Genomic DNA, 12,634 nt, shown 5'->3' on the forward strand with positions numbered 1-12,634 from the left:
AATGTTAATGTTGAAATTAAATGTTTTCAAAAGATTAAGCAAAATGTTATTGAATGCTTTCTTTTGCAAATTAATCCTAATTTTTTAAACTGTTATCTTCAGTTGGAATTAAATAAGGTATTAAAATCTACATTTTCCTGCTAATAAAAACTTTGTTCTTCAGCTGTCTCTTCTATTTAAGTAAACAGCCATGATCTTTGGGGAAACTGAATTTCCTAGCTCCATACCAGTAGTTTAGTCCTTGAAACATTTGGGATGATATGTCCAGTTAATTAATTCTGATTGTATCTCTACCATTTGAGAAATAACTACAAAAAATACTGTGATGACTACACCTTTAGAAGGACACACCACTGCCATTTCAGAGACTTCTTTGGAGCAGTAAATATGCAGTGTTTATGAAATGTGGGAGGTGGTGAAATATGCGTCAGATTCCCCAGTTATATATGATGGAAGTAATCCAGACTTTCCCTTTTGGCATCTTGTGCTATAACTTCTACTTGATTTTCACTTTTTATTCTAGTGCCAACAATATGCCTAAGCAAGTGGAAGTCCGGATGCATGAAAGTCATTTAAATCCAGTGGAGCACAGATCCAGGAACATATGTGTGCAGTTCTGCCAGTCCCTCCACAGGAATCTGCTCCTGACTCTTACTGTGTTTGGTAAGCTACATCTGCTGCTCTGGACACTCTGTGTGTATCTGCATTTGTTCCTGTGGCACCACAGCCCCAGTCTGTGGTCTTGAGCTGTTCCAGCTGAACAGCCAGAGAGTAGATAGGATGCCTATGGGCACTGCTTATGTTTGAAAAAACAGCTGCAACTGCTCTTGAGCTGCAAATTTCATCCCCATATTTTAAGCCTGCAAAACTCCATACTGCTGAAGTGTTTGCCATAAATCACCTTTCAAAGGTGTACCTGATGCTGTCCAAGAAGAAAGTTTTAAATACACATATATTTTTTCATTGTATCAGAGATACTTCATAGTCATAGTTGCTGCGAATCACAACACAAGCTTTGCTATCAGGTTTTATTACGCTTGGGATCATGAAAAAAAGACATACTGGATGTAAACATAAAATACCTGTTCACGAAGATCATGTTATGAAAGTAGACATAGCATTTTTTCCCTAATCTATGCTTTAACAGCCTCAGTCCTGACCAGTTTTAAGTTTTATCCCTTTATCCACATAAATGATATGGGGTTTGTTTGAGGTTTGAGAACATCAGCACAGGAGGAAGATGCAAAGCATCAAGAAAGGAATAAGACATGAGCCCTAAGAATCAAGTTTTCTTCAAAGATATGTACAGTATTCCACATCAGGCAGTTCCTTCCAATACCCACCTGCTCCTTTTTATGTTCTTTTTCCAGGTGTTATCCTGGGTGCAGTGTGTGGGGGTCTTCTTCGCCTAGCAACACCTATTGACCCTGACATCATCATGTTAATAGCCTTCCCAGGAGATATACTTATGCGGATGCTAAAAATGCTGATCCTCCCTTTAATTATCTCCAGTTTAATCACAGGTAAGATCCATTAGCCATAAATACTTTAAGATGCTTTCTACAGGTATCACCTGGTTTGCTTTTTGTGATGTAGGAAGAATAATGGTGTGATCCTGTCAGCATTTTGCTGTTGCAGTGAGTATTTCAGAGTAAATTTCTGAATAACTTGGTTGGTTTTAGTATGTATATGCTTCAGTGAATTTATTTCCAAACACATGCACACATGCTACCTTCAGAAATTCCTTAATATGCTGTTTGCTCTAATTTCTGGATTGGACCTTGCAAATAAAATGGCAGGACACTAGTGAGCCTACCCTTCTTGAAGGTGTGGTGTCAGCCAGACCATGACCAGTTTACAAAAGTCAAGGGCAAAAGATGGTAGAGATCTTCTCTATTTTTCAATGCTTCCTCTGCAATTAGATGGAGTTTTAAATGCTTGTCTTCAAATTATTAGCAGTAGACACTGCACACATAAGAACTAGAGGGAGAAGCATCAGTTATCTGTCTCATGGTGAGACTATCACAGGGATGAAAGTAGGCACCCAGAGGTAGTTATTAAATGTTGAAAATTATAAAGGATTTTATTTTATAATTACTTAATTGGGTATTGAGTGTCAATATATTTGCTTGTATCTTAAACACCTGCAGGATTGTCTGGATTGGATGCTAAAGCAAGTGGCCGCCTGGGGACAAGAGCCATGGTCTACTACATGTCCACCACTATTATTGCTGCTGTGCTGGGCGTGATTCTGGTTTTAGCCATCCATCCAGGGAATCCAAAACTCAAGAAACAGCTTGGTCAAGGGAAGAAGAATGATGAAGTATCTAGTCTGGATGCCTTCTTGGATTTGATCCGAAACTTGTTCCCTGAAAATCTGGTTCAAGCATGCTTTCAGCAGGTAAGTCCTTCTGCTCCTTGGTAATACTCTTTACATCTTGTCAGGGTTGTCTGTTGAGTTAATGTCATTGTTTAGGTTAATCAGAGAAATGATGATGTAAAGAGGAATACAGGTCTAAAGTCCTGAGCAGGTAAATTAATCATCATTATTTATGGCTGCCTTGGTTTATGTTGTAGTTACTATTTAAATTCATGGGAGTGTTTTTACATGAAGTTTATTTTGTTATTAAGTAATCTTTAATTTTCTCCATGCTTTTCATACAGTATCTATGGTCATGAATGCTGGCTTGGTCTTTCACCCAGGTTGAATTTTAACTTGGCTGTTAATTACAGAGATGATGGTTCTGCAATGCCCTGTTTGGAATATATGGACAATCATCATTCCAGCTCATTGCCAAAAATGTACCCCAAAACCCAACCTCTCATAACCTCTGTTGCTATGTTAGAGTCCAGATGAGGTGGGGATGATAGATCCAAAGGGCTGATGCACCTACAGGTGGCTCCATCTCACCAGCTTTGAAGCATGCTGGGAAGGAAGGATGCTTGCACAATGTGTTGCTTGCTCTGTAGGGAGTTAATTTTGTCTGAAAGCTTTTCACCAGTGCTTAATCAAAACATGTTGACTTTAAGAGGTAAAATATGCTTAAGCATATTTCTTGTATGTAAGCTGCTTTTCCCTCCAACTGAATTGTTTGAAAGTAATGCAGACAAGGTTTTTTGGGGGTTGGGTTGGTTTTAGGTTTGGTTTTTTTTTTGATGTAACAGGATTTGTTGCCAAACCTGTTCTTAAGTGTTCCTGTGTGAAATGGCATGATAGCTGGTGCTGTGGTTATAGCCAGAGAAAAAAGTAGCAAGAAGAGGGGGAAGGGAGAAGAGGCCATGGGAGAGTGGAAGAATGAAGGGTGACCTAAACTGCCAAAAGGGCTTGGATTGCTTCACTTCTTACATGGACTTCCACATAAAAACATATAATCCTTGGGGATTTAGAGAGAGAACATTCTCAATATTTCCAAATCATCATGGGAATGTCAGTCATGTGGTCAAACTGTTGGTGGCTAAACATCACATGTAATGTGAAATGTATTTTTGCAAAATTGAGTGGGGGAAAGCAGGGTGCTTATGGTTTTTTTCTTCCTCTCCCTCATTTGAGCTGTGGAAGGGAGGAAAATTCAGTTTCTTGTCAGTTGAAAGTGGTAAAATATCCTGACAAAGGGGCAAAAAAAGCAGAAGAAAGAAGAATTAAGCTACCTGTGTCAGATAGTTTTTTTTTTTTAAATGTTAGTATTATTTTTTCAGTGTGTGTAATACCAATGTTCAGGTTATTTCACTACTTATGGATCACTAATTTCACTGATTATCTTTAAATTTAGTAAAAAAAAAAAAAAAAAAAAGAGCTTTTTGGCTTTTCAGTGTTTGATTTTAGCAGATTCCAGACTAATTTCTAGTGAAAACCTCTGTCACAAAGCCACATTTCATTTGTGAAGTGTGACTAGATGGAACTTTTGCTTCTGTTAGCCCTTAACTCCTCTGTAAGAAATTAGGCTTTACTTTTCTCTCTCTTTTAGAGGAAAATAACCTGCTTTAATGATGTCAGCATATGTTTTCTTTCCTACATTCATACATTCTCTCTCCATAGACACTCAGAGTTTCCAGGTAGCCTTAGGTGGAAGAAATATTTTGCAGTAATCCTGCAAAGAGTGGTTCTGAAGGGTGCACAGCAATGGTGCTGAACAGTGGGGGGGGAGATTTTTGTGCCTTCCATTGCAACCAGGCAAAAGCCAATGAAGAGGTTCATGTGCAGCTTTGGAACTGTTCATTTGCAAACTGGACTGTGTCTATCATGAAATTTCAATCTCTCCTGAATTTTCACATGGTCCACAAGAAAGTTTAAATTTATAATGAAAATTGCTATTCCAGCAGAAAAACCATGGGACCATCTGTGAATATGACTATGACATTTAAATGTTTTTTTAGTCTCAAATGTTGTCAGAATCTAACCTTTATGTCAGACTCAGCATTTTTAGAGACTGTGGCCTTGTGCAAAGGACTGCTGAGGACCTTTAACTTAAGTGACTGTAGTGGAATTTGTACGTGTGAAGATTCTAATATTTTAATTTCTATTACTCAGTTCTTACATTCTGAATACATCACATAAAGTGTAGTACTCTGTTGACAAAATCCCTCAGATAAAATTGAAAAATGCCTACTGAAAAAAAGTAGGCATGCAAGAATGTTAGGTGGTTTCAGGATAAGTGAAGAGTTTCTCGTTCAAAGTTATGTAGGTTTTCTGTCTATATCCCCCTCTCCGGATTTAGGCAGCAGGCTTCAGAAGGAGAGATGTAAGGTACTTTAAAACCATAGGGCTTTAAAACATATGGATCAAATCTGGATCATCATCCATAGTACTACAATGTCCATGTCAACAAGAAAGAGGTGCAAATGTTCTTTGAAAAGCTAATGCACAGTTTCTGTTGTCTTGCTAAGTGTTTCTAGGAGCAAGGGGAGTAGGGAGAAGGTGGGAACACATGGCAAGCCAGTCATAGCTTCCAAACCATTTTGCCTGTCCCAGGACCATGAAGAAGCAGAAAAAGGGTCAAGGTGTGAAGTGGCTGGAAAACATCCCTTCTAAAAGCAGCAAATCACAGATCTCTTTTTCCACTCCCTCCTCCCTTTTTTCCTAGCTGTAACCTGAAGCTCACTTGTTCTCCTACTACTCCTTCCCAGCTTTTCCTTTACTCCAAATTTGATGTGCCAGGAGGGGGTCCAAATGCATTCAGAAGCTGATGCTTTCTTTTTTTTTTTTTTTAGGTGGTCAGATTTGTATCTGGCAGCATTGGTAATTTTTCTGTTGTCTATCCCCCACAATCTTTTAATTAGAGAGCTCAGGGGACTGTGTATATTCCATTTTGAGCTCTTGCAGTCAAGAGCTCAAAAGCTGTAAATGTTGGAAATGTCCTGAATTTTTGATTCGAGTTAGCCGTTAAACTGGGATGACTTGAGATGGACAGACCATCCTGAATAACAAGCCTTACTGCAGAGTTGCTGCCACAGCTGATCTTAAAGGCACTTGGCTTTTGGTGCTAAACAAATGGTATCAGCCTGTAACAAAGTCTGGGAAGCACCCTTTGTGAACTGCCTGGCCAAAGGGACTAACTGTCTGTAAAATGTTTCATTGTAGTGATAAAAAACATGCATTTGCCATACTTTTCACACTACAGTCATGAGGAAGACCCCCAGTACTTTGTAGCACTTGAAACTGTTGAAAAATAACCTTTGTTTTGGAAGAAGGGTTAAGAGGCTGTGGAATGCATATCTAATCCTTTAAAAATATAGTTCCCTGAAATTTCAAGTGAAGACTTTTTATTATTAATTCCTTATCTACCATATGGATGCATTCAGTCTATTTCCATTTTCATCCTCCCTTTTTATTGCCTTCAGATCCAAACTGTCACCAAGAAAGTGCTGGTGCCACTACCTGTTGAAGAGCCACCTAATGTCACTGATTCTGCTATTGCTATGGTGAATGAGACAGCACCACCTGAAGCCCAAATGGTCATTAAGAAGGGACTTGAATTTAAGGATGGCATGAACGTCCTGGGTAAGAAAATTTTCTGCCTGTCAAATATGTACATGATATGTGTGTCACAGCTTTTTGTTGTGGCTAGGTAGTCAGCGTTGTCTGATCTGGTCTTCAGTGCATGTTTAGTCTCTCTAGATAATCATCAAATGTTATCACCTACTGGCTGTCCATTGGTCTCTGAGATATCACAGAAATCAGCAAGTGAGTTGTTCTGGATTGGCAGCTTTGTGGTTATGAATTGGAGGAGTTCAGTGGCAAAGCATGTAGGAGCTACCCAAAATATCCTTTCATCCTAGAAGAAGCTGACCTAGGCTAATACTAATGCATATTGGCAAAACAGTATGGGGGAGAGCTTCAAGAGCCAGTGCTTCACGCACCCCCTGATGGATCCAGGTTGTTTCCAGTAGGTGTCTCGGGTGTGCTGAACTAATTTGGCTTGAGGCAGAGCCTGAAGTGAGAGGTGGAGTGTGAACCACACCACCCAAGAAAAATCCCAGAAAGGCTTGACACATTTCTGAGTCACAACTCCCTCCTCCTTTCATCTTGGCTGCTGACCTTTACCAGCTGCAATTGTCATCATGCCATCTTGTCTGGACAAGCTAGCAAGTGGAGGTGGTAGGAAAACTTTGCCCATCTCCCACCCTTTCCTGAATCAACTGTTCAGTCTGGGATGGGGGCACACGAGAAACAAACAGCTTCCACACCACTTCTATTTTCTCTTCTGTGCCTAAAGTCCCTGTTTTTTCATCTGAGAGAGGAGTGTGCTCCTCCTTCAACTCCCTCCTTTCTGTATGTGGGTGAAGTCAGTCACAGATTAGCTCTCAATTTGTAGCCTCACACCTACACTTGAAGATGCTCTGTGACAGCACATCCACAAGGCTGAGGCTGACACCTCTCTGTCTATAGGTGTCCTCAAAGTGGGACAGTATGGTGGGGTACCTAATCCCCTGCTTTCTTTCACCACTAGGCCATAATCTTTGAAGGGCAAATGGCCTCTTACAGCTGCTGAACAGCTCTTGCTGACACAGTGCTGTCTGCAGATCTTCCTGAGGTGTTGGTGAGTTGGTTGGCTGCTTTGCTTAGATACAAGGGAGATGATGGCATCTATAAGCTGGTCTTGTTTTTCTGTGAAGCAGTCTGCTCTACAAGAGCCCTGTATCCTGCCTGCTTTCATGGCTCTTGTTCCATTCAGCATCTGTGGGCAGAGGAGCCACTTTCAGAGCTGCAAGCTGGCACTTTGCACCAGACATGGGGCAGCAGCTTATTGTTAATGCTGTTTACCCTCACCTATTTTTTTCTCTCCTGAAATTCTGCTTATGCATTAAAATGAAACACTTGTTCTGAGTGAGAGATGCATTACATTTAATGCTGGGCTTGTTTAGTGTAGGCTCTGTCATGGATAAGAAAAGATATAGAAGGCTGAATACAATTCCTACAGAAAAGAAATAGACAGTTGAGCTGGGGAATTTGCTGTGGTGTTTTGACCAATGACTGTCAAATGTTCTTGAGTTTTTTGGGTTGGTTTGTTGTGGGTTTGATTTTGAATGAAGAAATGAAAATGTTGTGGGAATTGCCATCCAGTTTGGATAAGCAGTACAAGCCAGGCAAATCCCTGCAAATAGGAACCAATCTGACTCTCATGACTAACATAACAGCTCATTTGGAATTAATGAACAAAACTACCTATTAACATTTTCTAATGCAGATTTCTGAATTCCAGGAAGTAACTTGGTCTTTGAAAAGCTTTTCATCATTTCTCTACGCTCTGAAGCACACAAACATATGCTTCACTTCCCTATTCAACTGACTCAACAAAGATAGCTTGGTTCTAAAAAATGACTTTGTATATAGGAAATTGGATTAAAAAAAAAAGAAAAAAAATCTGGTTGTTAAACCCAGTGCGAGGCTATGGGACAGCCTGTGTTTTCCCAGGGTATTGGCAGTTCATATTGCCTTATCTTGAATATTTTTGTGTCCCAATAGGTTTTTTCCATAGGAATTTCTCAGATTAGTTTACACATTTGTTAAATACTGGACTCATATCATGACTGAAAATTTAGCCTCAAAGAATGGCTGAAGATTCAAACCATCTGTCATTATAAGTTAATAATCCAACTCTGGACACTGAAAATTTCTTGAGTGTGTCCAGAGAAGGGCAACAAGGCTGGTGAGGGGCTTGGAACACAAGCCCTCTGAGGAACATTTGAAGGAGCTGGGGTTGTTTAGCCTGGAGAAAAGGAGGCTTAGAGAGGTGACCTTATTGCTCTCTACAACTTCCTGAAGGGAGGTTGTAGGCAAGTGGGGGTCGGTCTCTTCCACCAGGCAGCAATTGACAGAACAAGAGGACACAGTCTCAAGCTACATCAGGGGAGGTACAGGTTGGACATTAGGAAAAAAATTTTCACCAAAAGAATAATAAAGTACTGGAATTTTCTTCCCAGAGAGGTGGTAGAATCACCATCTCTGGATGTGTTTAAAAAAAGACTGGACATGGCACTTGGTGCTATAGTCTAGTTGAGGTGTTGGGGCATAGGTTGGACTTGATGATCTTGGAGGTCTCTTCCAACCTCATTATTCTGTGATTCTGGTTAGCATTGAAGAAACAGCTCTAAAGTAATCCATGACTGATGCATCCATTATTTTTTCACACTGGTAGTCCAGTACTCCAGATATTCACACCTTAAAATCTACATTTAGGAGCCAAATGTTACCCATTTTCAACGCTACAATTTTGCATCAACTGATAGCCTTTTCATTGTGGTTAAGCTGCTTATTGGGAGTTCTGTGGTTAAGTGCAGTACCCACCTTCTCCTTCCACCTCTTCTTCATTTAATGGGAATACTCCTGGCCTACAAAAGTTCTAGGGATACTTTGCCTTTCCCTTCACTCCAGTACTGATTGGTCTGTCAAGGCACTTTTGTAAATCCTGAGAAAATTTCTTCTTGATTTCTAGCAACTTCTTGATTTCTAGCAAACAACAAAACTGTAGTTGGGCTGTGAAATTGGAATTTAGTAAAACATTGAAGAATCAAAGATTTTCTGTATTTGATTATGGTAGTTGAGCATGAGTGCATACTAAAAAGTCCCAAGACATGTGTAATACCCTATAATTCTGATATCCTGAGCAATGTGCTCTAGGATGGCCCTGCTTGAGCAGGGAGGTTGGACCAGATGACCCACTATGGTCCCTTCCAAGTTTACCTAAACTGTGATTCTATGCTTCTGTGAAATCTGGATTTGCAGTTAGCATCAAGTCGTTGACTAAGTGCAAAAAAGTCCTAAGAGCCTTCTTTTTGTCTTGCAATTTTTCCCAATAGGTTTGATAGGATTCTTTATTGCTTTTGGCATTGCTATGGGGAAAATGGGAGACCAGGCCAAGATGATGGTGGATTTCTTCAACATCCTGAATGAGATTGTAATGAAGTTAGTAACCATGATCATGTGGTAAGTTTGTAGCTCTAACCCACAGAACAAAAAAGTAATTTTTAAAAAGCCCTTATAAAACCTTAATATAGTGATGCCAGTTTGTTAGTAAACAGTGTAATTAAATAGTTGACCTTCTAAAGCCTTGTAAGTTATATTAGAACCACAGCAGCATTATTTCCATTTGGTGGGGATTATTTAGGATGCAGTTTGAAACATTTCTGAAGAGATTCTGTTCTTTGTGTGCTGAAATACAACACATACATGTACCAGCAAAGCCCTTCAAATGCCACACTGACTGTGGAAGTTCATTATAGAGGAGAACACCTAAGCAAGAAAGAATTGCTCACACAAGAACATCCCAATCTTCCTGGGAGGTTAGCATAATCCCAGGGTTTTACCTAGGAGGTATAATTACAAAAAAAGTCTGTTGACACACTTTATTCATGGTCTTCTTTAGTAAAAATACTTTAGCATCAAATAAAATTCCAGTAGTTTTCAGTGATGTGTAATCCTTTCACTCATAGTTTCTGCAGAATGTGTCTTACATCCTTGCTGCAGTGGGGTCACTGGAAGATACCTGCCCTGTTTTTTGAAGTATACCCATTTGTAATAATGGGGCCTAACTTGCCTTTAAGGAAGTGGCTTTACTCAATTAAGTCTGAGCCCTTGTTTACACTTCTGAGAGGGGACTCTGACTCTTTTTTTTTTTTCTGAAATGTTTCTTCTGAGTGCTTCCCCAGAGCTATTTGTATGCCAAGCATGGCCATCTCACATAAAGCCAGTTTTCCAGAACATAAAGATTCACTGCTATGTTTGGCATTGAACTAGTGTGTTTCCTAGGTCTTTGAGAGCAGAAATAGCCACTCCAACATAACACACATATTGTGGCTCATTGCTACCTGGGGTTCTCTGGTGTCCCTGGGAGTGATTTCTTGAGTTCCAAGGCTGCCCTCTTCTCTAGAGCTCGATGGACTTAGTGTATAGGAAGGGGAGCAGGGTGCCTGAAGCACGAGTCGTCAGCACCATCAGTGTTTCAGAGGGACACTGTTAGGCCAGAGTGATGCAGACAGTAACAACAGTGTGGGAATGCGCAGAATAACAGAAAGAACTTGAAGCAATGACTTTGCGTTCCTGTTATGCTTCTGCTTTTCTGTAGATGATCTTGCTGCATAAAACCAAAGCTGTTTTCATTCACAAAGCTTTCAATATTTACTCAATCTCCACTTGATAGAGAGATGGTTACTATACCCCCATAACCCTCCAGGTGCTAGAATTTATCTTACTTAGCACCATTTGGTAGACCATAATACCCTGCCTACAGTATAAACGTTCTCTAGTACTCAGTGTTGCAACAGCAGGAAATCTTTCAAGTTTCAAGAAATTCACTGTAAATATTTATTTTTATTAATGTGATTTTTATTTCTCCTCTCATTAAAAGAAAAGGAAATTGATGTTGGGAATTCCTTTTGTTCATCTCTGTTTCAAATTTTTAAAGATTTGTCGAGGCCAGAAGCAAGGGGATTTTAGTGTGTTTATAAAGAAAAAAGCACTTCCTTATGCAGAGTTACATTCTGTTTGGTTTATGATTGCTCAGACAGACATCTGCAACTCCTGTGGCACCTAGAGACTCTCAGGAGCATGGCATTGCTACACAAGCATAAAACAAAACAGACATCTGGCTCTGACAACATGTAACTCTCTGTAAGAACTGCATTTTGTCAAGTTCATTGAAACGTGGCATTTTATGATAACTGGTATAACAGCTGGCCTTGCATTTGAAGTGATTGAAGGCTTCCAGGCCTTGGGCACATTGCTTGAGAAACCATGAGATATTCCAACAAAAGCCAGGAAGCACTTTTATTCTGAAAGTCAGTTTCCTTTGTATTGTTCTAATGATTGAGGAGACAAAAACCCTACCCTAAGTAACAAAAGTACATAATTAATGAAGAATCCATAAATTAAAAAGCACTTGTCTGAATTATTGAAAGAACACAGTGGAAATATTTTCAGCCTTCAAGATATAAACAGTTCATTTCAACGAATAGTTTAACTGAAGTAAGTAATGCAACCCCCTGAAACCATGTAAAAATGGGGTGTAAAAGTTACATTTGAAGAACAAATCTGCACCATTCTTTGTAATGATACTAGCCTGTGTAACATTATCATATTCTTGTACAATGTTATTTTAGGATTGAGAACTATTCAGGAAAGGCATATTCTGTTTGATAGGATGGAAAATGAAGTAGATGGGGAATTTGCTGGAGATGGCCATTATTTTTAAAAACAATGTGAAAACTATCCCTTGAATTTCCATCAATTCTTGACATGCACCTCACTGTTGAGCCTGAGAGGTCCCTACTCTTCTCCAGTCTGTATTTTGTTCAGCACAATTTTTATGACTGCACTGCCAAGATGAGTTCTGTCTATGCTTGTTTTCTTTCTCTAGGTATTCACCATTGGGTATTGCTTGCCTCATCTGTGGAAAAATCATTGCAATCAAGGACTTAGAAGTAGTTGCTAGACAACTTGGCATGTATATGGTCACTGTGATTGTGGGTCTTGTCATCCATGGAGGGATCTTCCTGCCTCTGCTTTACTTTGTGATAACAAGGAAAAGCCCATTTTCATTCCTTGCTGGGATTTTCCAGGCATGGATCACAGCACTAGGCACAGCTTCCAGGTACACCTGAGAAATATCAGCGTGCTTTATTTTTTAGCAAATTATTACCTGCTTTTTAGACATGGTACATCTGCTGTTCTAACCTTCACTGCCAAATCATTTTATGCTATTGAATGAAAACTATTTTTAATACAACCATGTTTAAATAAATCAAAATACCACCTGCCTTCAGGATTCTCTAGACAGGCTGTATCTCTACAGAGACCTGCAGACATCTGGGAGACCTACTTTTTTGTTTTCTTTTCTTTCTTCTTTCATCTTCTTTTCTGATATTTGCCTAATTACTTGTGCAAATTGTGTTAATTCTGTGCTTGTTTCTTCAACTGGGGAAAGTGATAATTCTATTTATTTTGACAGCATGTTAAGACCAGTCTCATTGCATTCAAGAAAGAAAAAACAAACATTCTTAGGTTTCGCAAAAGAAAGGGAAAAAACCTCTCAGTTTGTATTTTAATCAATTTTGGCAAAATAATTGGACTTCAGTGAAAAGCTGAGCATTTTAGACTTGTCAATGCACAGAACAGACTCAGAAAAGTCTGTAAGTAACA

The 12,634-nt window shown here is 39.4% G+C and overlaps 1 protein-coding gene across 2 annotated transcripts in view; it reads left to right on the forward strand.

The window, feature by feature from the left end:
* SLC1A2 (solute carrier family 1 member 2) overlaps nucleotides 1-12,634 on the forward strand; it is a 78,897-nt gene that overhangs the window by 51,998 nt on the left and 14,265 nt on the right. For both annotated transcript variants that reach the window (XM_053981079.1, XM_053981080.1), the window contains exons 2-7: nucleotides 524-663; nucleotides 1,371-1,523; nucleotides 2,151-2,401; nucleotides 5,839-5,998; nucleotides 9,298-9,424; nucleotides 11,853-12,086. In XM_053981079.1, coding sequence (XP_053837054.1) covers nucleotides 524-663; nucleotides 1,371-1,523; nucleotides 2,151-2,401; nucleotides 5,839-5,998; nucleotides 9,298-9,424; nucleotides 11,853-12,086 — 1,065 coding nt within the window. The remainder of the gene's footprint in view (nucleotides 1-523; nucleotides 664-1,370; nucleotides 1,524-2,150; nucleotides 2,402-5,838; nucleotides 5,999-9,297; nucleotides 9,425-11,852; nucleotides 12,087-12,634) is intronic.

Source organism: Vidua macroura, chromosome 6, assembly GCF_024509145.1.
Source record: "Vidua macroura isolate BioBank_ID:100142 chromosome 6, ASM2450914v1, whole genome shotgun sequence".
Classification (NCBI taxonomy): Eukaryota; Metazoa; Chordata; class Aves; order Passeriformes; family Viduidae; genus Vidua; species Vidua macroura.